Genomic DNA, 23,625 nt, shown 5'->3' with positions numbered 1-23,625 from the left:
CTTGGCAAAAAGTATACCATTACAACAGTTGCAATATCCTGGGGTCATGTGATCATCATTGTAACCTTCCAAATGGGCTACCAACAAGCAAAGTTAGTGGGGGAAGCTGGATTAATTTAACGACCATATGGTTTACTAACCACTTAACACCCACTTCACAACTATGGCAAAAAAAAAAAGGTTGTAAAATTGAGCACAACTCACTTAACGCTCACTTTATGAAAGAAGTTCTGGTCCCAATTGTGGTCACAAATCAGGGACTACTTTTATAGGATGACTCGAGCACTAAGTGAGGAGGGGCATTTATTAGAGTAGCTTGGAGGCCATGACAGTGCAATACATGAATAACTGTAGCATCATCCAAGCATGAAAATAAATGCTCTGAAAAAGGAATATTAGTGTGTATCTTCCCTCAACACACTAGACCATAAATCTTTAAACCTTACTAAGTTAAAAACTCTCATGCAAATAACACAAAGAATACAAAAGGGGTGTTTAGGTGTAAAGACCCAATGGAACTGGCCTCAATAATAATAGATTGAGGTCTTAAATGTTCTCTTTAGATCCAAATCAAGGACTTCTTGATCATGCTAACTGCTCTTTCAGTGTCAACCTTGCATGTTTAGTTATTTATTTATCACCAACTGCAATTGGTTTTTAATATATCTATAAACAATATAATAGAATGTCCCTGGTATAATGAATAAAAATGGTAATACAAATAAGACTTTAAAACAGCTATATATAGTACAACACAGATAAAACAAAATGAAACTAAGTAGCCAGGACTTAATGTATAAACAAGTAAAGAACTCATACTGTCGATTGTAGTACTCTCCAGAAAAAATGTTTTAAATAGACACTTTAAACATTACTTTCTATCATTTTAAAAAGATTCAGAGAGAACATTTCATATAGGAAAACTGCATTTATGGATAGATACTCATTGCTGTGCATGAAGCAACATACATTATGGACATCTGCAGAGGCAGTAAATGACATACATTCAAAAAGTGCAGAAATTTGATCATCCCAACATCCCTCCATTTTGACACTGTCCACCCTGCCTGTTGCCCTCAATAATATAAAAGGCACTTGTTGTAAATGTGTTTTCCAAATGGAAGTACTTTCTGCATTGAAAATGTAAAATATGAAGCAGCAGAGAGGAACTGAGAAAAACAAAGATAAATATGGCAGTGAAGGAAACAGAATAGCTTCTACTCATTTTGTTATTTTAATTCATGTTTAGGTGCAGTACTGATATTTTTGCCAGGCTTAGCAGAAATTCAAGCATTATATAATCGGTTGCAGTCTAATGCCATGTTTAACAACCGGCACAACAAACGGTATTGTCTTTTTAATCTACTTTTAAAAGAAAAAAATTGAAACTGATATTTTAATCTTGTCAATGAATTTAGGTATTTTATTTAAAAGTTATATAACATTTCTTCCAGTGGAATATAGCCACAGCGAATGCTTGTTTACTAATATTCTATACTTCTCAGTCAAACTTTTGAAGTATTGGAACTTCCAAACTATTGTAATCTGGTTATTGAACCAATAACTTGATAAATGTATATTAGCTAATCTTTCAGTACCTCAACCATATTAAAATCAAACCTGGGCAGGTATTGCAACAGAGAAGGCAGATCTCCTGGATCCCAATAAATAACATTGCTTAAAGGAGGGACCTGGAACAAGCCCACCCCATCAGTTCAAATGAGCAAAAACAGTTAAAAATAGGTGTCTCACCCCTGTGCGATGTAGAACTTTATAGGTGACAGTCAGAATTATTCAGAAAACAGCTTTAGGAGCCTGTACAGCTCATGGAGCAAAATTGTTATTTGGGTGAAGAGTCCAAAGCATCTGCAGTTGTATGTTACATGCATTACAATGTTCCAAACAGCACGTAGCAAAGGCATGAGTGACACTGAGTAGGGCCTCCTGATGCAGGAGTGTGCACAAGATGGATTTGTGCAAAGGTCATATGAATCCAAGAGTACCCCCAATTCTGATCCAGGCAGAGATGTACAACTGAGTATAACTAGCATACCAGTAATACAAAAGTATTTTCCTTTGTTACTGGCTGATTTCAGCTGTTTCTTGTAGATGTTGAAAAAGAGGGAGGAGAGAATAGAGCCCTGCAGTACGCTGTAAAGCAGGGGCAAAGACTAGAGCTCTCCCTCCATCAACTATCCACTAAACTTAGCATAAACTGGAACTGGCCTTGAAAGAAAGAAGGCAATCACAAAAAGTGGTCTCTCACCGAACAGACCCATAATTTTTATTAGTGATAATCCCTTAGAGGCTGTTATTTGAGATGGAGATTAAAAAATGATAGTTGTTCTCTGATCTAGACTTCAATTTTCATCGGTCCCAGTCGTCATAATCAGTGATCAGGGTGGTTGCGACTTAGCTGAAAATAACAGGAGGGCAACAAACTGGAATATTTTGTGTGTATACAGTGCTCTTTGACTAAATCTAATGAGTTCAACCTCTCTATTCATATAACATTACTTTATTGTACACCGCCCAGTCCCTTCACGTTTTCCAGAAGATAGATAGATAGATAGATAGATAGATAGATAGATAGATAGATAGATAGATAGATAGATAGATAGATAGATAGATTGAACAAACAAACAAACAAACAAACAAATAAATGTTTTTCCATTTTATTTCTAAAGGAGAGCATTGAACTTTCCGCAAGCCTACATATTGTTGCTGGAAGTGCAATTTTGAAAATATTGTATTTTTTATTATAGTATACACTACATATATAATAAGGGCATCTTACCAGTATATGGGCAATTGTACTGATGTGGCTTATTTAGCATCAAAAAAAAAAAAAAATCAGACATGTATTCCAAAGAAGAATTAAAATTCCCCAATTCTGATTATATGAAAAAGTAATATGGAGATGGAACAAATGCTCAGCCAAAAAAATCTTTCAAACCTGTTCTCTAATCTTTTAGCTGTGTTGTGTATCGTCTCCATTCAACTCTTTCCAGTGAAGATCAGCAGTTTGTATTCTTTCAGCCTCCTCTTGGCACCACCAAGATCATCATATCTACAAACATCGCAGAAACCTCCATAACCATCAATGATGTGGTCTATGTGATTGATTCAGGAAAAATGAAAGAAAAAAGGTATTTAAAAAATCTGGGGGAAGTAATGGCTAAGAACTCAGAACAATAAACCATATAGAAATGACCTGTTTGTAGTCCTCGCTTAGTTTTTTTTTCCAAATCATTTTCCTGTGCGCTGCTCCCACTATCCATGCATGGGTTAATCCTTCAGTATTTGGCAACAACTGAGTGAAAGAAACAAAAGGCTCTTCCCCTTCCGGCCCCCAAGCCACACCTCTGTACCCATGATACCCCAGTCTTCACTCAGTTGCTGGCAACTACTGAAGTGTTTTTTTGGAGCTCCACAGGTTTTCCAGGTATTGTGCCTCTGTGGGTCTTCTCCTTTCCCTTGCTTTTAAAACTCCTTAGAGTCTTGGCTTTCCCCTTCCCTTAAGCGTCTAGGCGTTTGTTTGTTTTTCTTTTGAATAGTTGCTTTCGCGCCCCGTTTTTTTCTCTCTTGTGCCTGGCGCTTCGGCGCGAGGCACTTTTTACCAGCTGGTGGGGGGAGGAGCGGAGCCTCGCAGCCCGTATTCAACCGGCCGGCTCCTTATCAGATCGGAGCGCTTTCTCCACGTGCGTTGTGACCGCTAGCGTCCCGCGCCCCCCCCAGCTGGCCGGCGGCATCGGATTCCCTCGCTCACACCCTCGATCGGCTGCAGGCACAGGATTGCGAGGCAGAGGACTGCGGGCGGCCTCGCGCTCATCAGCTGGGTGGCGGATTTGAAAACGCCGGCCGCCCACGCAGTCCCGATCAAGCCGCCGTCGCTGATTTCTCGTTGGCGCTAGCGTGAGGGAGAGGAAAGCGCCAGTCACCTCAGCAGCCTTCCCCTGCACAGGGGAGTCGCACGGCACCTGGTCGGACCCTCGGGCCGCCAGTGTAAGTCCGTTGCCAGAGTTGGGCACAGCGGAGCCACGTGCCAGCGCCATATTGGTGGACCTGCGGGCCGCCATTTTGGACAGACTCTACAGCCGGCACCTTCAGAGACCAGCGGGCCGGCTGCAGCCCCCCCCCACCACGCCTGAAAAGGGGGCTGAGCATCTTCCTCCTCTACCATCTGAGGAGAAGATTTTGCACGCCCCAGCCCCTCGTGGAGAGCTCTGCCCTCTGGTGGCGGGTGCAGCATCAGGGGGTCTGCCCAGCGCTCTCAAGCTTCAGCCATGCCACACTCCCCCCCTTCCTCGGATATGGAATTGGAGCTTAGCCCTCCTCACAAAAGCAATAAAGGGGGTAAGAAGAAATCCAAAAAGAGGCACTCGAGCGCCACCAGCAGAGCTGCCTCGGAAGGGGCCTTGCCTTTTCAGGACAGAGATGCGTTAAGGAGGCACAACGCTCTCGAGAGACAGTGGGAGAGGGCGCAGAGGGCAGTGGCAGCAACACCATCCAAGGAGCCCGCAGCCTTGGACCTAGCGCGTGCTTCCCCTAGAGGCATGGAGTTGGGGCTCTCATCTGTATCCGACATTGCAGTGACCCCAAGGACTCCAGATGTGCCCAGGTCTGGCCGCAGCACACCTCGCCCAGAGGCAGGCACAGGGCTCACAGCGGAGGCCTCGTCGACCCTCCTCCCTGCACAACCTCTTCGGGCCAGGGAAGCAACTAGCCCTCCGCCAAGCGCTGACCAGCACCCCCAGGGGGGACCTGGGATGGCTCCCCCATTGGACTTTCAGGCCATGTTTTCGGCCGCACTTTCCTCCTTCTTCAGCGCAACCATGCAGCAGTCCTCTCAGGCCCCAATCCAAGCCGCCCCGAGCCAGTCACGGCGCCACCAACCCCAACCCCAGCCTCTTCCCAGGCGAGGTCAGGACTCTTCTTCGGAAGAATCAGACCAAGCAGAGGATGGGCCGGAGGAGATGGAGCTATCAGAGGATGAAGGCCTAGCGCCCGACACACTGGCATTTACAGGCCTCTTCCGTCCGGCCTTGTTCAAGTCCCTGCTCCACAAGGCCCGACTCACAACCAACCTCGGAGTACCAGGGGATGTCACAACCGCGGCCCCACCGGCAGCGGGGCCGCACGACGCCCTTTTCAACCCATCAAAGCCACAGAAGGATTTCATCCCGTGCCCTCAGCTGTTTGCGGAGGTCATCCAGAACCCCTGGGGACAACCAGCTTCCCTGGCCACACCCAGCAATCTGGACAAGAAGCTCTATTGCGCAGCCCCAGAGCTAGAGGACCTCCTAACGCTCCCTACGGTAGACCAGCCTGTGGCAGCATTGTCCTCCGGGGCCTTGATCTCCACTGACCCTCTTGACTCTCTCAAGGCAGAGGAGAAGAGGATGGAGGGGGCCTTCCGTAAGGCACATCAGGCGGCGGGCTGGGCAATCAGAGCTGCGACAGCGACGTCCTTCTTCAACCGTGCGTCGCTTATTTGGCTTCGCCACCTGCAGGACAGGCTACCTCCTGAGGACACCAGGCTCCAGCAGGATATAAACAAGATAATAGCTGCCACTGAATACTCAGCAGATAGTTCTTTAAACGCAGCCAAATTTGCCTCAAGGACTCTAGCCTCAACCCTTTCGGCTAGAAGACTCTTCTGGCTCCGGCCCTGGAAGGCCGATTTCAAAGCAAAATGGAAATTGGTGGCCGCGCCTTACAAAGCCCCAGAGCTCTTTGGTGCTGCGCTGGAACCGTTGCTAGTGGAGGGGAAGGACAAGAGAAAGATCCTCCCATCGACTTACCGCCGCCAGGAACGCCGGTACACTCCTTATCCGCTACAACAGCCCTTTCGTGCCAGCGCGGGACCCAGGGGGTCCTCGTCTCATCGTCCCCACTATCAGGGAGGAGACAGATTCCAGGACCGGCAGCAGTTCCGAGACCGAGGGCGAAACCAGCAGCCAAGGCGCAACTTCCCTGGTGCTGGACCGAAGCCAGCCAAACGAGGGAAGTGACTCCAGGCCCGCAGGCCCCATAGGGGGAAGGCTCATTCACTTCCACCAGCAATGGGCCAAATCAACCTCGGACTCCTGGGTAAGGCGTACGACTGGTTCGGGACTATCTATCGAATTTTCCGGTCAGCCGCCCCATCGGTTTGTCCGTTGTCCAACGCCCCGCTCCGCCGAACAGCGGAACTTAATGTCACAGGAGATAGAACACCTCCTGGAAGTCAGTGCCATCGAAGCAGTGCCGCACGCCCAGAGGGGGGCCGGGTTCTATTCAACCCTCTTTCTAGTACCCAAGAACTCCGGGGGCTGGAGGGGCATACTAAATTTAAAGCGGCTAAACCTGTCGGTTCAATACCACAGGTTCAAAATGCACTCCCTCAAGTCCATCCTAGCGGGGGTGAGACAGGGCGACTTGCTCCAATCAGTCGACCTCCGGGAGGCCTATCTTCACGTGCCCATTCACCCGGACCACAGGCAGTTCCTGAGATTCGAATTCGCGGGAACACATTACCAGTACCGTGCAATGCCATTTGGACTCTCGTCAGCCCCCCGCACCTTTACCAAATTGGTGGCGGTGGTAGCGGCCAGGCTTCGAACCATCCCGATCAGGTTGCTCTGCTATCTCGACGACATTCTGATCCTGTCCTCCACTCGAGATCAGGCCACCGAAGACATGAAGAGGGTCCTGCAGGTCTTCCAGGATCACGGCTTCACCATAAACTTCGAAAAGAGTCATCTGCAGCCCACCACCAGACTACTTCATCTAGGGGCACTGATAGACTCGGCCAGCGGTCAGGTTTACCTTTCGCCGGACAGAGTCCACAGCATCTGCACTCTGATACAGCAGATCCTGTCGAAGAGGAGAGTGGCCCTGATCCACCTTTCTTGCCTACTCGGAAAGATGGTATCCTGCTTCGGCATCGTTCCGTGGGCACGCAGACATTCGAGACCTCTGCAGTGGATTTTGCTCCCATTTCAGCGGGCAGGCAGGGCCAACTCCAAACGGACAGTACTCCTCACTCTTCAGGTCCGCCAGTCCCTCAGGTGGTGGATATCGCCTTCGCTCCTCAAGGGGTCCAGTTTCCTAGAACCGGAACGACTGATCATCACCACCGACGCAAGCCTTCGAGGGTGGGGAGCCCACCTCCACAACCTGGTGGCACAGGGACAGTGGTCCCGGCAGGAGAGTCAGTGCAGCATCAACCTTCTGGAACTTCGGGCGATCAGACTGGCCCTTCGGGAGTTCCAATCGACGGTGCGAGGACGTCACGTCCTGATCCTGACCGACAACATTTCGGCCAAGGCCCACGTCAACAGAGAGGGGGGCACGAGGTCCCGCACCCTGATGCGAGAGGCCACCGATCTCTTCAACTGGGCAGAGAGCCACCTGCTCTCGATCAAGGCGGACCACATCTCGGGGGCATCCAATGTCAGAGCAGACTGGCTCAGCAGAGAGACAATAGACCAAGCGGAATGGCAGCTCCATCCACAACTGTTCCGGGAGCTCGCCTCACGCTTCGGAAGGCCGGTGGTAGATCTCTTTGCAACCCCGGCCAACGCTCAGCTTCCCCGCTTCGTGTCACGCTACCCGACACCGCAAGCGGAGGACCACGATGCGCTGCGCTGCAGGTGGCCCGAGGGTCTCCTGTACGCGTTTCCACCAGTGCCCCTAATTCCCCGCCTCATCCGAAAACTGCTATTGGAAAAGGCCGACCTGCTCCTAGTAGCCCCAAACTGGCCCCGGCGGCCGTGGTATGCCGACCTAGTGGCACTTTCCGTGGACCAACTGTGGGTGATCCCGCCACGGCGGCTCGTCCTTCGCCAGGGGGAGGTCACGCACCCAGAACCCCAGTGGCTGCAATTAGCCGTCTGGCATTTGAACGCGTCATCCTGAAAAAGGACAACCTGCCAGATGAGGTCGTGGCCACCATACAAGCGGCCAGACGTCCGTCTACGACCCGCATCTACGAGGCGTCTTGGCAGGCGTTCTGTCGCTGGAGTGCCCGACAACACACCGACCCGACATCAGCGGATGTTCGTGACATCCTGCAATTTCTACAAGCCGGCCTCGATAAGGGCCTGACCCCCGCAACCTTACGAAGGCAGACAGCCGCGCTATCGACGGTCATTGCTTGCCCCCCGTACCAGTCGCTCGCGCACCACCCGCGCATTAAGGGGTTTCTACATGGGGCCACGAACCTTCGACCTCCCGCAGTGCATCGTTATCCATCATGGGACTTGACTCTGGTTCTGCGAGCACTGACCGGACCCCCCTTCGAACCTCTAAACTCAGTCCCTCTCAAGTACCTCTCATTTAAGGTGACCTTCTTGCTGGCGATCACTTCGGCGAGAAGAGTCTCAGAGATAGCGGCTCTCTCAGTCCGCAAGGACTTATGCATATTTCGTGAATCCACGGTGACGTTACGTTTGGACCCGGCCTTCATCCCAAAGGTTAACTCGTGGTTTCATCGGGCCCAGGAACTCATTCTACCGGATTTCTGTCCTTCACCTCGAGATGCCAGGGAGGAGAGGTGGCACACGCTGGACGTCCGACGCGCTATCCGCATCTACATCCGTCGGACCAAACCCTTCCGTCGCACCGAGGGCCTCCTGGTTTCCTTTAGTCCGAGGTCCATGGGTCAGAAGGTTTCAGCAGCCACAGTCAGCAGATGGATTAAGGCCTGCATCGCTATGGCCTATGATTCAAGCTCCAGACCGGCACCGAGCAGAATCCTCCCCCACTCGACACGCAGTGCGGCCACGTCGGCGGCCTGGGCCACTCAAGCCTCGGTAGCGGACATCTGCAGGGCAGCGACCTGGTCGTCCCTCACACCGTTCATTCGCCACTACAAAATCGATGTGTACAACTCCGCTGAGGCATCGTTTGGCCGCAGAGTTCTTCAGAAAGTGGTGTCGGAGGTCAACGATAGAGACAGTCAGCCTCCCGCCCAGGGGATTTGAGCTTGGGTATATCCCATGCATGGATAGTGGGAGCAGCGCACAGGAAAATGGACGTTGTCTTACCTGAACGTCCTTTTTCTGGGCGCTGCGTACACTATCCATAACCCTCCCTCTTGGGCTGACTGCTTCCCCTGTGACTGTCGGGGTTCCCTTCTACCGGTCCCTGTTTCAAGTTGATGTTAATAAAGTTGAGTTTGATAAAGTTACTCTTGTGGATTCCTTGTTAGCTACGCCTTTCGTTCAGACTGGGGTATCATGGGTACAGAGGTGTGGCTTGGGGGCCGGAAGGGGAAGAGCCTTTTGTTTCTTTCACTCAGTTGTTGCCAAATACTGAAGGATTAACCCATGCATGGATAGTGTACGCAGCGCCCAGAAAAAGGACGTTCAGGTAAGACAACGTCCATTTTTTTTACGAATTATTCATGCAAAGGATAAAAGTCAATGCAGACTACAAAAGGGGGGACAAAAAAAAAGAAAGAAAAAAGGGAAAGAGAAAGAAAAAAGAAGTAACATTCCCCTTCATCGCAACAAGTAAAAACAATTTTAATAATTTATCACTATCTCTAAATAAAACAATCTCCCTTCTCCCAATTGCTCATCTCTTAAGCAAGTATTTTCTTCTCTTCACCCTGACCAAACAAGCCAATCTTACAAATCTTCTCTGATTTTTTAAAAAAGTTATTATTTGACCTCTTAAAAAAAAAGTCCCAGTGGTAATTTGCTGGTCAAATGAAAATCCTTTAGAACTTTAACAGATTGCTTTTAGATCCATAAGTAAAATTTAAGATGGGTAGGATGTATGCAAATTGTGATCAACTGATTGTGGGATGCTGTGATGGCTATAAATTTAAGGAGTGGTTGCAAAGCCTTTTTTACACTGTAATTTCAAACAATCACTAAATAGGGCAGTTGGTAAGCAAGGATTACCTGTATCCACATTCTGGTTTTGAGAAACAGGATTTTGATTTTGATTACTAAAATCAAGGTAAGGTAATTCTGCGATGCCTGTTACATTCTGTATCGAGTAAAGGAGGCAGGAAGCACACAACCTTGAGTACTGCAAGGAGAGATTGTAGAGCCGCATAATGTCCATTACAGGTCTGTAATTTGCTCCACAATTTTGACCCATGTGCAGAAGTACCTAATATGGTTTAGTTGCTTACATATATTAATGTGAGCCATGGTGGCGAAGTGGTTAGAATGCAGCATTGCAGGCTAATTCTGCTGACTGCCAGCTGCCAGCAGTTCGGCAGTTTGAATCTCACCAGGCTCAAGGTTGACTCAGCCTCCCATTCTTCCAAGGTCGGTAAAATGAGGATCCAGATTGTTGGGGGCAATAAGCTGACACTGTAAACTACTTAGACCGGGCTGTATAGCACTGTGAAGTGGTATAAATCTAAGCGCTATTGCTATTGCTATCAATGGATCTATCAAATTCAATAAGGTTTTGTTTTCTTGCTTTCCTATTTCTCTCCTTTTTTATTTGTTTACTCTTTAACCATATTTTAATGTCTTATTCCTATTTAGGTAAGATTTAACATTTTTACTTGATTTTCTTTCTTTGGCATAGATTTTTCCTATTTTTCTTTTGCACATTTAAAAAGAGAAACTGGTAACATGTGAATTGATTGCCTACCGTGTTTTATAAGGGTGGTTTTTTTTCTAGCATTGATCAACTTTAGACTGTATATCTTCAAGCAGTGATTTAAAAAAATATTTGAGAATAAGTATCAATAATATTTGACTGTAAACTGGTGGCCATATTTCACAGTGTGCTATCATGTATTTTAATTTCGGCTGATTGTGTTATGGTGAACCTTTTTGATTTATTTCATAAACTGTGACTAAAACCATAGTTTAGCAGAAAATTTAAACAGTTACCTAGAAGCATCATACTTTCTCAGTGTTATACTTCCTAGTTCATGACCTATCATGTATTTTAATACTGCAAACACAGTTCTGTATTTTCCCTCTGGTAGGTATGATCCAAGCAAGGGCATGGAAAGCCTGGAGGACTCATATGTGTCCAAAGCCAATGCCTTGCAAAGAAAAGGACGAGCAGGTCGTGTAGCTTCTGGAGTTTGTTTTCATCTTTTCAGTAGCCATCATTATAATCATCATCTTTTAAAGCACCACTTGCCAGAGATACAACGAGTGCCTTTGGAACAGCTTTGTCTCAGGTAAATGATTCTTTTGCAAATATTGCATGTTTTCCAACTAAACTACAACACATTATGTGGTTCATCTTGTAAATACAAATCTTCTTCTGTTCTCACTTCCTTTCCTCCTATTTTCTTTCCCTTAATGGCTTGCTTCTTGGGAAATGTGCAAACTAATTGCCTGATTTTTCCTGATTAGCTTACTGTAAGTAGCAGTATCAAAACATTTCTAACTCTAAACTGAGAGAAGCATCTTCTCTTTAGATAGCACTTGTTTCTATGCAAGTGCCACAGGTTCAGTGCCTGGGATTTCCAATTAAATGGATTGAGTAGTAAGCAGCCTCTATCTAGAGATGTGTAATATTTAGATCGAAATATTCCTCACAACTACGAAGGGTACTCCCAGTGTACTCAGCAGAAATCCTTTAAAGGAGCAATAAAGTACTTTTTCTGAGCTCGTATAATACTTGTATATTAGATATTAGTCTCCTGCAGTCCCTAATTTTGTTGGGATGTTAATACTATAGGTCATTAAACAGGTTTATTCATTCCCGTGTCCCAAATGATATAATTAATAACCAATCAATAATAAAATAATAAGATTTATAAGAGCAATCAGATAATAAGCAATTGGCAATTTGTGGCAATATAGCACATTGAGTTATTTGAAGCTAGCAGACAAAGCAAATAAAAGCAGTAATTTATGACAATTTAGCTCATTACAGTACTCAGTTCATTGCAAGAAAGGCAAGGGGTTCAGAGTAGCATGTTCCATTTAATGAGAAAAAGATGAAGCTGATGTTGAGAAAGTGGTATAAAAAGGGGAAGGTTTCAATAATCTATCCACTTTACCCAGTGTTCAGTACAGGTAGTCCTTGCTCAGCGACCATTCAAAGTTACGACAGATCCCCCACCCCCAAAAGCTAAAACCTACTTACAGCACGGTTCTGCAGTTCCAATGGCTCCACACAACCCTAGGATCACATGACTCCATTTCAGGTCCTTGGTAACCAGCTCACCCTAACCCTGTTCATCTGTTTCTGGAAAAAATAGTTTGGAAATTAGTTTGGCAATTGCTGTATTGATGGGATTATTAAAGGCAACACTCTTCCCCCGCCCCCCCAGCTAAAGTCTTTTCCCCAAATACTGTAGCTATGTCTGCCAGATACCTTTAGTATTTTAACTGCATCAATTTTACCTGAAAAGGGAACTGTTCCTGGAAATCACTTATTTGGGGGTGGGGGGGTGGGGTGGGGGCTAAAATTAGGTTTGCAGAAACCTGGAGCTAAATTGAGGGCACAGCTTGGTGGACAGGAGCAAATTAGGAAGTAAGTAACTTAAAGAGATAGTAAAAACACCTTCACCCACCTCCTGCTGTGGCCAGGATCTTGTTATCTGTGAAAGCAACATTTCAACATATAACCATGGATAATAAAATCACAGGTAATAGGATTTTTAACCTATGTAGGTAGGTTTAGATGCTGGAACATTGGAAAATGGAAAAAAATATATCAAATACAAGAAGCACTCAGAAATAAGTATTGTATACTGTATCCTTTGAACCTTGAACAAGGTAAGAACATTGAAAATCACTAGAGAAATTGTATGCTGGATTCTTGCCAGCCTATTAGGTAGAGCAGACTAAGAAATCAACTCCACAGGAAAGCTAAAACTATTTTTATTCAGATTAGCTATAATAACAGAAGTTTGCAAGTCTGATTGCGCTATACCTTCTCTCCTTCTTATAGTTCAGTGAGTTAAGAATGTGTCTGAGCCACTTCCAAACATTTCCTGTCTCATATGGATATAAAAGATGATTCACAAGATCTTGTGTATGGATCTTGTATATCTGCATCAGGGCCATTTTTGTACTCTCCACAATTCTGTACTTCTTTGTATGCACCATATAGCAGAAGTTGGTAATTTTCTTTGGCTGAACAATATTTTTTTTCCAGAATAAAGATTTTGGAAATGTTTTCCATACATAAACTTCAATTAGTGTTCTCACAACTTATTGAGCCACCAACAGCTGAATCTATAAATGCATCAAAGAACCGGTTGCAAGATATAGGAGCCTTAACATCAGAGGAAAAGCTTACTCCCTTGGGGCATCATTTGGCCTCTTTGCCTGTTGATGTGAGAATTGGAAAATTAATGCTTCTTGGCACCATCTTTCGCTGTCTGGATCCTGCACTAACAATAGCAGCAAGCAGAGCTCACAAATCACCTTTTGTAAGTATTATTATGATAATCTAGGATTCCCAGACTATGGGTTGTTACAATTTCAAGAGATGACAATTCCTGGTTCCCCTTTACCCGGACATGGGCAGCTGTCACTGGGCCACTGGTACTGGAAGTAGGTGTTGGCATCGTCCTTCAACAGTCTTTGCACTTACAGCAGCAGTTCCAGACTCAACATGCTCCCAAGCACAAACTCAGCTAAGATTAAGGTGTTTGTGCCTAGTTTTACTTTCTCCCTCTTTCAAGGGTGGCTCTTTCTGGTTTTGTTCCTGGGAGGCATCACACTAGGTCCTGGCACTGTGCCTGTGCACCTGTGGACAGTTCATGCTTGCCTTTTGTCATGATGGATTGTATTCTCTTACAAGAAATAGAAGAGGTGCTGTGCTTGAGTTGCCTATTTATTTGGAAAGCCCTGGCAAAATGCAGTCTGACAATAACAAATCTTTATTACCTCATTTAGGACAGAACACACTGGTACATAGATATATAGTACAGTTGCAAGAAAAAGTATGTGAACCCCTTGGGATTACGTGGAGTTTTGCATGAATTGATCATAAAATGTGCTCTGAACTTCATCTAAGTCACAACAATAGAAAAACATAGTCTGCTTAAAATAATACTACACAAACATTAGATGTTGCCATGGGGTTCACATACTTTTTCTTGCAACTGTATATACACCTAAATTTATTGATAAGACTAAAAATTTAGTCATTCATTTCATTGTTTCACCTAACAATGAAATGAATATAACAATAATACAAATATCAGTGATGATCACCAGTATTAACACTAAACTTTAGTCATAGGTGGAAATAAATAGAGCAAATAGAGGTCCATAATAGGGCAACCTAAAAGGATATATGAAAGTCCTGGTCAAATTTAAAAAATTGAGAGATTAGTATGGTTCTCTCTGCCAGTATAGTTCTTTCAAATTTCATCTTTAATATAGGTACTTTTTGCTTGACAGCAGTAATTGGGACCACAATTTCTGTTGCTAGATGAAACAATGTGACATGATCAATGTGATGATGTGATATCACATGGTCATGGGATATTCCAACCTGAATGAGGCAGTTGTCAAGCACCCGATTGTGATCTCATGGGCACAGGGGTTGGTGTGATAGCTGGAACTTTGAGTACTGGTTATAGGTATCACTCATTCAGCAGTGTTGCAACTTTGAAAAATAGCTGAACAAGTGATCATTAAATGAGGACTACCCGTAGATGAATATCTTCTGAGAGTCCCTGTATAGAGACCAACTCCACAGAACCATTCCCATATCCATCTGTAGGCTGCTAAAGAGAGGTTTTAGGACTGTGCTACTTGATCTTTGGCTGAGATCAAGTATAGCCTGACAGTTTTATTAATAAGGGAGGCAGTCAATTAACCTATTATTTTACAGGGTTGTAACACCACCAATTTTGAGAAGTTCTGTAATTCATTCCTATGTATACTTAGAATTTAGATAAATACTATACTATACAGCTGAGACTGAATTTTAACTTTAAATATATTAGCTATGTAATGGAACATTTTTATTAATTATAAAGATTTCTCCATGGGACAAAAGAGAGGAGGCATTCAAGAAAAAGCTTGAGTTTTCCATAGGAAACAGTGATTATCTGGCTCTCATCCAAGCATATAAGGTAAGAGTTAAAAAGTTCACTTTGAAGATCATGTTAAAGATCATTTCAAACTTTGGAGATTAAATAGTAAGGTGATATTATAAATTTCCACTCTTTAGAGATGGCGCGAGTCTTCAAAAGTGAGCTTTCAAGCAAGTTTCACATTTTGCAGAGAAAACTTTTTATCAGAAAATGTTCTTCAGGTAACTTAATATTTTTATTTTGTATCTTTATCTTTAAAAGTGTTTTGCTGATCTTGTAAAATAATTTGTTCCAGGACCTACTTCTTGTACCATATGTTTTTCCTTTATATATAACCTAAACGATTTTAGATCAGGTTTGTTTATGCTATTATTCTGTTTCATTTCATTATGCCTCTGCTCTGGATGGTAGACCTCATGGTTCCAGGGGAAAAAAAGGTAGATAATTTGCATTTATGTAGAAGTCATATTGAATTCATACAGCTGATCATCCTCCTCCTTTATACCACATTGTTGCCCCATTTGAGACTATATTCTCAAAAAGCACCCAATGTGGTGCATGTTGTAAAGGAAGGTGCTGGGAAGAAGCAAGATGAAATACAGGTAGTTCTTGACTTATAGCTGTCAATGAGCCTGTCCATCATGGTTGTAATTTGTGACTGTCATAACAAGGGTCAGTCATGTGACTGACCTGATTTTATTACCTTTTTTGCGAAGGTTGTTAAGCAAATCACCACACAAGTTAAGCAAATCTGTGGTCGTTTAGCAATTCCATAGTCATTTAGCGAACCACTGGTTCACTATGTGTGCAGTTTTGAAACCAGAAGTAGGTGCCAGTTTTCGGCAAAACTGTCCTAAAATGCAATCATGTGACACAGAACACTGCAAATAGTCATAAATGCAGCTGTGTTGCCAGGTGCCTGAAGTTCAGTCACATGACCACATTGGGGGGGAGCTGACCAGCAAACATCAAATCCAGGTCTTAAGTAAATCCAAGGTAGGTCTGTCCTAACTTCAAATGGTCGCTAAGCAATCAGTGATACCTTAAGGACTACCTGTAATACAAGTAATACATTTTGGTTGCTCTTATTGATCTTCACATTGAGGAACTTTTAGGAAACTGTTGAAGATCATTAAGATACATACTAATTATTTTGCTAGAAATAATTCAAAAATCAAATAATTTAATCACATATGGTTGTAGTTGGGAATTAGCATACTGAGAACCCAATAACTATATATATATATATATATTCATTATATATTTATGTATTTTTATACCAGATAAGATATATTTCCCCCCTATCTTCCAACCACAATATTCTCTGTATCAGCTTTATTATGGTCAGAGAGAACAAAATGAAGGCATGCACGGGCCAGACATATTCTACAGTCTTCTGGGGCTGATCTACTGCTGTACATCACCAGTTCATACATTGGTATATGCCAAATGGGAATAAAAGAGTAATATTAATAAACTACTAGTTGCTCTTTAGAATGCTATTTTAAAATCCTGTTCGTTATTCAAAGTTTTTCCCATATATTGTTTTTAGGAAATGGCACGTTTAAAAAGGCAGTTTACTGAACTATTGTCTGATATTGGATTTGTAAAAGAGGGACTCCGAGCCAAAGACATAGAAGAGAGATTTTCTCAAAGAGGGGATGGTGTTCTTGAAGCTACAGGAGAAGAGGTAACTGGAGGGGAAGTTTTTTAATCTGTTAACTTTTCTATCCACCTTTCCATATTTCCATTCTTCCTCAGCCATGTATAAACATGGTTATATTTTACCTAATTCCCATATAACTATGATTGACATGCTGGAAAATTCTCTCAGTCAGGTGTGAACTTTGTCAGTTTAATCCAACTAGTGGGTTGATGAAGAGTATTTAAAGACAAAACTTATGGTTTATATATAGTTAAACATTAGTGATGTATTAATATAAATAATATTTTCATTGTAATTCTAACTTTATTAAAGCTACTTAGTTACTTTAAAAGTGGATGCTGACGTATTATGGACAGCATAAAAAAAACAACACAGAAAATTCAAAAACAAAAATTATAATATTAGAATTCATTTGTAGATAACTCATCCCAAGATGTATCTAATAGGAAAACAGCTCATTTAAAAATAGTCTCTATGAAAATCTATTGATATATTTCAAGGGAGTAGAAATAAATATTCTGATCCTTCCACTTGGATATTTTTAAAATTAGTCTTTAAATTTAAAATTAGAAATTTTAATTATTTGTTCTTTGTGGTTTTTGGTGTGTGTGTTTTAAAAGCTCTAAAATGGAAATAGCATTTATAATATCTGATTTCTAGAGAAGTATATAGAGTACATGCAACAGCAGATTGCACCTGGGACTTTGTGTTCAGAAAGTCACAATTGCAGTCCAGTAGAAAAGAAAGAAGCAATAGAGAATTTTTAAAAACCTACTGCAGGTCACAAAATATTTCATTGACTTGTGGTCTGATTCAGCATAAGGCTGCCACATGTTTTTATCTGGCTGTACACTGCCCTGAGTCCCTCGGGAGAAGATGCGGTATATAAATTCGAAATAAAATAAATAAATACCGTGTTTCCCTGAAAATAAGACCCTGTCTTATATTTTTTTGAATCCCGAAATAAGCGCTTGGCCTTATTTTCAGGGAGGGCTTATTATTTTGGGGCACGTGGAGCAAGATGGGGCTTCTCTTGCCGCCTTACCTGATTTCCAGCTCTGTGTTTAAATATTTTCGGGAAGGGCTTATTTTCAGGCGAGGCTTATTTTAGTGCATGCGCTCAAAAGCCTGATTGGGCTTATTATCAGGGGATGTCTTATTTTCAGGGAAATAGGGTATATTTAAGGCAGGATCGGAAGATAAAGGCCCAAATATTTCCCCTTCATCCTAAAACTTTTGATGATATGCATTACCTTATTTTCAAATGTATTTCTCGAACATAAGATTGAGAAATCTCTTTTAAAAGAAACCTGACACCAGAAATATTCAGGATTTCTTGCCAATTGCTGCATGCTACACAGTTCTTTGCCAATGCCTGCATAAGGGATAGTCTTGATATTCTTTAACTTGTCATTTATGTCACAGGCAAATGCAAATGCAGAGAATGTCAAGTTGATATCAGCCATATTATGTGCTGCTATGTACCCAAATGTGGTTCAGGTAAGCCTATAAAAGTAATCATCAATTGCTTGTATTAATATCTATTTCCCTGACTCTGGTTTGTGAAATAGAATTGATTGCAATACCATGATATTTTAAGGGGGGAATTTATGCAAGAACTTCCTTAAACATTAAAACCATTTTGATCTCTTAGCTTTCAGGATAATTCATTATTTTATTTTATATATATCTTCTATTCGTGTTTATATATGTTGTCAGTAAAGAAAACAAAGCTGAATGCCAATTTTTCTTCTTCATGTCAGATTGGCTTCTAACTCTCCAGTGAATCTAGCTTCTTTGCTACTTGGCAACTCATTCTTTTCAGATATTTTCATGATTCCTTTCTGCCTGGAACCAGTTCTCCAATCCTCCACTATAGGCGTAGTGTTACTGATCTCTTAACTATGCTTTTAATACTCAGCAGCGCTCTTTTTCTCCATCCTACCCCAAAGTCCGAAACTAGGAATTAAAACATAGTTGCAGAAACTAGCATTGCAAAATTTCCTGGTGTTTTATTGCATTGGCTTGAGATAGTGACATTAGATAGTTGGTGAATGATACTTTTTGCAAGACCAGTCTGTGTTTATAGCTGCTGGGTTCTAGGCAAGTTTGGGTTTAGAAGGCTTGGCTGAGGCTCAGAGAAAAGAAAAGTACTGTAGCAACAACAACAGAAGTGGTTACTGACACCATAAGGATTCCTTGGGGAAAAGGAAAAAATGGTAACTCCTGGAAGTACATGGTGTTAGAAATGAAAGCTGGTGCTTAAAACAATGTGCTTTCCAAACACCAGCTAGTGACTTCAGGGTTGGGCTGGATTTGTACTGATTTTACATACACAGATCATGCTTACAGCCATGACACTCCAGTTATCTTGTCAAACAAAAGCATCCAGGCTATGGCTTTGAAATACACGCTTTGTAATATGTGCTACTGATAAGTTTGGAATAGATTTGAGGAATGAGGTAGTCCCTTCATGTATTTTTTTCTTTCTTTCCTTTTAAATTCCACAATATCACCATGTTGATTTGTTAGAGGAAAGCAGTTTAGTAGAAACGTCTCTTTCTATCCATCTCTGTTGAAATAAATGGGGATTGTTTGTGGATAGTCATGTTCACAATTTTTATTTACCATTTTAGGTAAAAGTACCAGAAAAGAAATATCAGATTATTAAAGGAGCTGCTAAAAATAATCCAAAACCTGAAGCACTGATGTTTGCTACAAAAAACCTGGGTTATGTTCACATTCATCCATCCTCTGTAAATTATCAGGTAATTTCTAACCTCCAGTTAGTAAAGTATTCTACTCAAACTTATTCTAGCATATATAGATTTATTTGTGGAAGGAGTAGCATGCATAACATTAGGCAATAGTTGCCTGCTTATATGCTATAAGCCTTGTTGAAAGTTATTGAATGTTTCTATAGACACCAATACAAGGATATGTCTTTCTCTCCAGCTTACTACATTCATATGAAGCCTGCCTAGAGATTTAAATATCATCTCCATGTCCTCTTCAGGTCTGGCCACTTTATGCTGGCACAGAAAAAAATTTTGTTAGCAAAATATAAGTGGCAGTTATATAGTATGTTACAGGTGATATTTATAGAATCAGAGTTGTTCCTATTTTAAATGTCTCATAAGTATTCTTTGGAATTCTGTATTTCAGACAAAGCGGTTCAATAGCCCCTACTTGGTATACCATGAAATGGTAAAAACCAGCCGGGTTTTTATTCGAGAGTGCAGCATGGTGTCGGTATATCCACTGATCTTGTTCGGTGGAGGCCGTGTGAACATGCAGCTCCAGAATGGAGCATATGTTGTTTCCTTGGATGATGGGTGGATTAACTTTGTTGCAACCTCACGTCAGGTAAAGAATTAAGCAACTCAGCAGATCCATTATGTTTCTTCAAGCTGTTCTCCAAATCTGTGAGTCCATGACTCACAATCACAATTCAACCCAAAATTTCCATTGATAAGCAGGAGAGCTGTTAAGTGAGTTTTGCCCGAGTTTACAACCTTTTTGCCACAATTGCTAAACAAATCACTGCAGTTCTTAAGTGAATCATGCAGTCATTAAGCGAATTTGGTTTCTCCTATGGTTTTTGCTTGTTGAGGGCTGGCTGGGAAGGTTACAGATGGTAGTCACATGATCCCGGGACTGTGAGAAATACATGCCAGTTGCCAAACATCTGAATTTTGATAATGTGACCATGTATCACTAATAAATGTGAGAACTGCTCATAAGTCTTTTTTTTTCCAGCTCTATTGTAACTTTGGACATTCACTAAATGTATGGTTGTAAATCAAGGACTACATGTACTTTCATTTGCAGTACTGGATGATAGTGCCTTGTACAACTTTATCAATATAGGGAACAGGTTCTGTTCCTTAAGGAAAACCACCTTCTAGACTATTTGGTCTCTGAGGCTGAAATGGGAAACTGTATTTGTTCTAGAAGGTACTTACAATACAATGAACTAATTAAAATGTGCTAAATTGAAAAGGACCACTTTCTTTCTTATGACTCTATGGCCTCAAAGTGGGATAGGTGATTTAAGAACACCTCCTTCATGAATATAGATTGCTTGAGAATCACTGCTCTGTAGTTCACTGGTACAATACAGACCAATATGGTACTATGTATATGTCTCAGGCAGTAATGATGCAATTACAATATTGTACAGTAAGATCAATTGTAATCATCATCAATGAAATATGCCTATCCTTATGACAGATTTACCATTTTACAGCCAGCCTGTTTCAGAGATAGGCTTAGGCTGGATAAAATAAGCAGGCCACTAGAGGTGTGTTTTTAAAGTGTCACATGAAAGAGAGGCCTGAGAAAGGCTTGCTACAGCATTACCCTCTCACATTTGGTTGTGGATTTCAGGCTTTTGTAGTGATGTGTGCTTTGGCTGCCAGAGAGAACCAAGCTTTGCCCAGCATCCAGAGGCATTTGGACAGGAGGGGTAGGGTCTCATAGGACCAGTGACATTGAGGAATGGATTTCACCTGAAGCCTATTCCTCTTGGTAACTTCTGCTCCATTATGATAATCCCTACCCTTCCCTCCAGCCTACTGCACCTGGCCTTTCTACCTGTGTCAGCAGCAGCAGCAACAGCTACTGCTGCTGTAGATGGCCAGCATGGCTGCCTTCTTCAGCCATGTTGCTATTACTGCTTCACACATTCCAGATATTTCTGCATAGGCGTAGACGATCTTCAGTGAGGGGCCAGAAGGTGGCAGGTAAAATCTCTTTCCACCTTTTTTGCCCTCCACTCCCAGAACTGCTGTTCTTTACCTCATACAAGGGCAACAGCTTTGCTGCCTCATTTCTGAGGTGAGGCAAAAAGAACTGTAGGGTCAGCCATTTCCCAAGTGACATACTTTCCTCCCATTTAAAGAGAGAAGGAAAGCATGTTGCAGGTGTGAGAAACAGCCTTTCACCTTTTTGAAAATGAACACATTTCTTGTGGTCTTAAATATTTTGATTGTATGATGCAATCAACTTGTGGAAGTGGATAAATTAACCCTGTAAACAACATAAAGAAAAATACTCAAGACTAATCAGTGTGTTTATTTCATTTCTATGCACAGCATAAAAATTCCAAGTTAATGTATAGAAAACCTAAGCACTGTGAGCTTGATATACATAACCTTCCATGTCTGTGTTTTGTATTTCATTTTCTTTCTATCCTAATTTGGAACATTGAGATACATGTATGGACAATGTATATCATAGTTTCAAGCAATACTCTACTCAGTGGGACTTGTACAAAGATATAAAGTTACAAGCACACTAAGAATCAAATAAGGTGTCTTGAATCGCTATCCTGCTGCCCAGGGCCGGATTTAGATGAAAAGAGGCCCTAGGCCCGTGATGGCAAACCTATGGCACGCGGTGGCACGTGGAGCCATATCTGTGGGCACGCAAGTGTTGCCCTAGATCAACTCCAGTGCGCATGCACACACTGGCCAGCTGATTTTCAGGCCTTCTAGGCCCACTGGAAGTTTGGAAATAGGTCATTTCCGGCCTCCGAAGGGCCTCCGGGGGTGTGGGGAAGGCCGTTTTCGCCTGCCCCAGGTTCCAAGAAAGCCTCTGGAGCCTGGGGAGGGTGAAAAACGGGCATACCGGGCCCACAGTGCCATCACGTGTCAAAAGCGGAGGTCGCGCCAGGGGTCGCGTGTGCATGTGTGTGGGGTGGGGCGCATTGAATTATGGATGTGGGCACGCGCACGCGCGACACCCCCATTTCCCCCCCGCTTTTGGCACTTGACAGCAAAAAGGTTAACCATCACTGCCCTAGGCTATTCCACTTATGAGGCCCTTTCACCTATAGTGAAAGTGTAATTTTAATTTTGCTAACAATTTGAATGTAGGCCCCTCTTTATCTTGAGGCCTGAGGCTGAAGCCTAGTTAGCCTATAGGAAAATCCGGCCCTGCTGCTGCCACATAAGAAATTTGGATAAGGAGGTATTCAATATTTGCTGATGCAATGTATGGTATAGCTATTCAGAAAGAGAAAATAGTGAATAGAGCTTCCAGAGTCAGAGGCAGCAAAGGAATGGCTATGACCTTCATACTGTGCTTAGGAAGTGTTTTGAGTGGCTGTTATTAGAAACCTCATCCAGAAGAACTTTATTTTAAGTGCATATTTGTGATTTCAGGTAGCAGAACTAGTGAAAGAACTTCGCAATGAACTTGACCAGTTACTCCAGGAAAAAATTAAAAATCCCAGCATGGATCTGTGTACTTGCCCTCGCGGATCTCAGATTATCAGCTTGATTGTAAAACTCGTGACCACACAATAGTATTAGCTACTGCGGATTGCTTTTTTCAAATGTTAATGAGAGAATAATGAAATGTAGCACTGGCTCCTGTATTGCTATTTGTAAGCCTAAATATCCAATTTAAAAGCCTGTTTTTTAAGTAGCTCAAAATAAATAATTTTATAATCATGATAGAAATTTATACAAGTTTACATAAGAAGCTTGCATATTTAAAATAAAACTTACTTTTTTTTCCTTTTGCAAAGCAAGGAACAAGAGGTAAGCATTCAGAAAATCATTCAAGAACAGATCACACATACATTTAATGTTTAATGATTCACCACTCCCTTTTTGTGTGCAATAAAGGATTAACTCTATGGTAATCTGGCAGGATATTAATTTATCCCCTTCCCCTTCCCAAAAAGGCAGTATAGGAAACTTATTAGTCATGGTTTCTACATGGTTGCTCTGCGTCCAGAAATGAATCCTGTCCAGTAAATTTACATCTGTTTTCATTTTGTCAAGATAATCAGTGTTGGCTGCTAGAATTCAAATATGGCGATACAAATTATGGAATAATTGTAGCATAAAATTATTTTGAGAGCCTAAGCTCTCATTACTTATTCTCAAATAATACAGTATTAGAGCCTGATGATATAGGCTATACGTTTTATAAATATTGTAATAAATAAAGGAATTCTCAAAACAAA

At 42.5% G+C, this 23,625-nt stretch overlaps 1 protein-coding gene across 1 annotated transcript in view; it reads left to right on the top strand.

The window, feature by feature from the left end:
* Positions 1-23,511, top strand: part of DHX57 (DExH-box helicase 57) — a 43,098-nt gene extending 19,587 nt beyond the window's left edge. Inside the window, exons 14-24 of the mRNA XM_070932288.1 lie at positions 1,250-1,346; positions 2,976-3,149; positions 10,949-11,149; positions 13,084-13,360; positions 14,924-15,019; positions 15,118-15,201; positions 16,533-16,670; positions 18,072-18,146; positions 19,283-19,414; positions 19,812-20,012; positions 22,814-23,511. Coding sequence (XP_070788389.1) covers positions 1,250-1,346; positions 2,976-3,149; positions 10,949-11,149; positions 13,084-13,360; positions 14,924-15,019; positions 15,118-15,201; positions 16,533-16,670; positions 18,072-18,146; positions 19,283-19,414; positions 19,812-20,012; positions 22,814-22,957 — 1,619 coding nt within the window. The 3' untranslated portion in view covers positions 22,958-23,511. The remainder of the gene's footprint in view (positions 1-1,249; positions 1,347-2,975; positions 3,150-10,948; positions 11,150-13,083; positions 13,361-14,923; positions 15,020-15,117; positions 15,202-16,532; positions 16,671-18,071; positions 18,147-19,282; positions 19,415-19,811; positions 20,013-22,813) is intronic.
* Positions 23,512-23,625: the final 114 nt, after the last annotated feature.

The sequence above is a fragment of the Pituophis catenifer genome, unplaced genomic scaffold (genome assembly GCF_029215685.1).
Source record: "Pituophis catenifer annectens isolate HBS135680 unplaced genomic scaffold, rPitCat1.0.hap2 SCAF_1, whole genome shotgun sequence".
Taxonomy (NCBI): Eukaryota; Metazoa; Chordata; class Lepidosauria; order Squamata; family Colubridae; genus Pituophis; species Pituophis catenifer.
The sequence above is the reverse complement of the archived record's forward strand: the minus strand, read 5'-3'. Positions and strand labels throughout refer to the sequence as shown.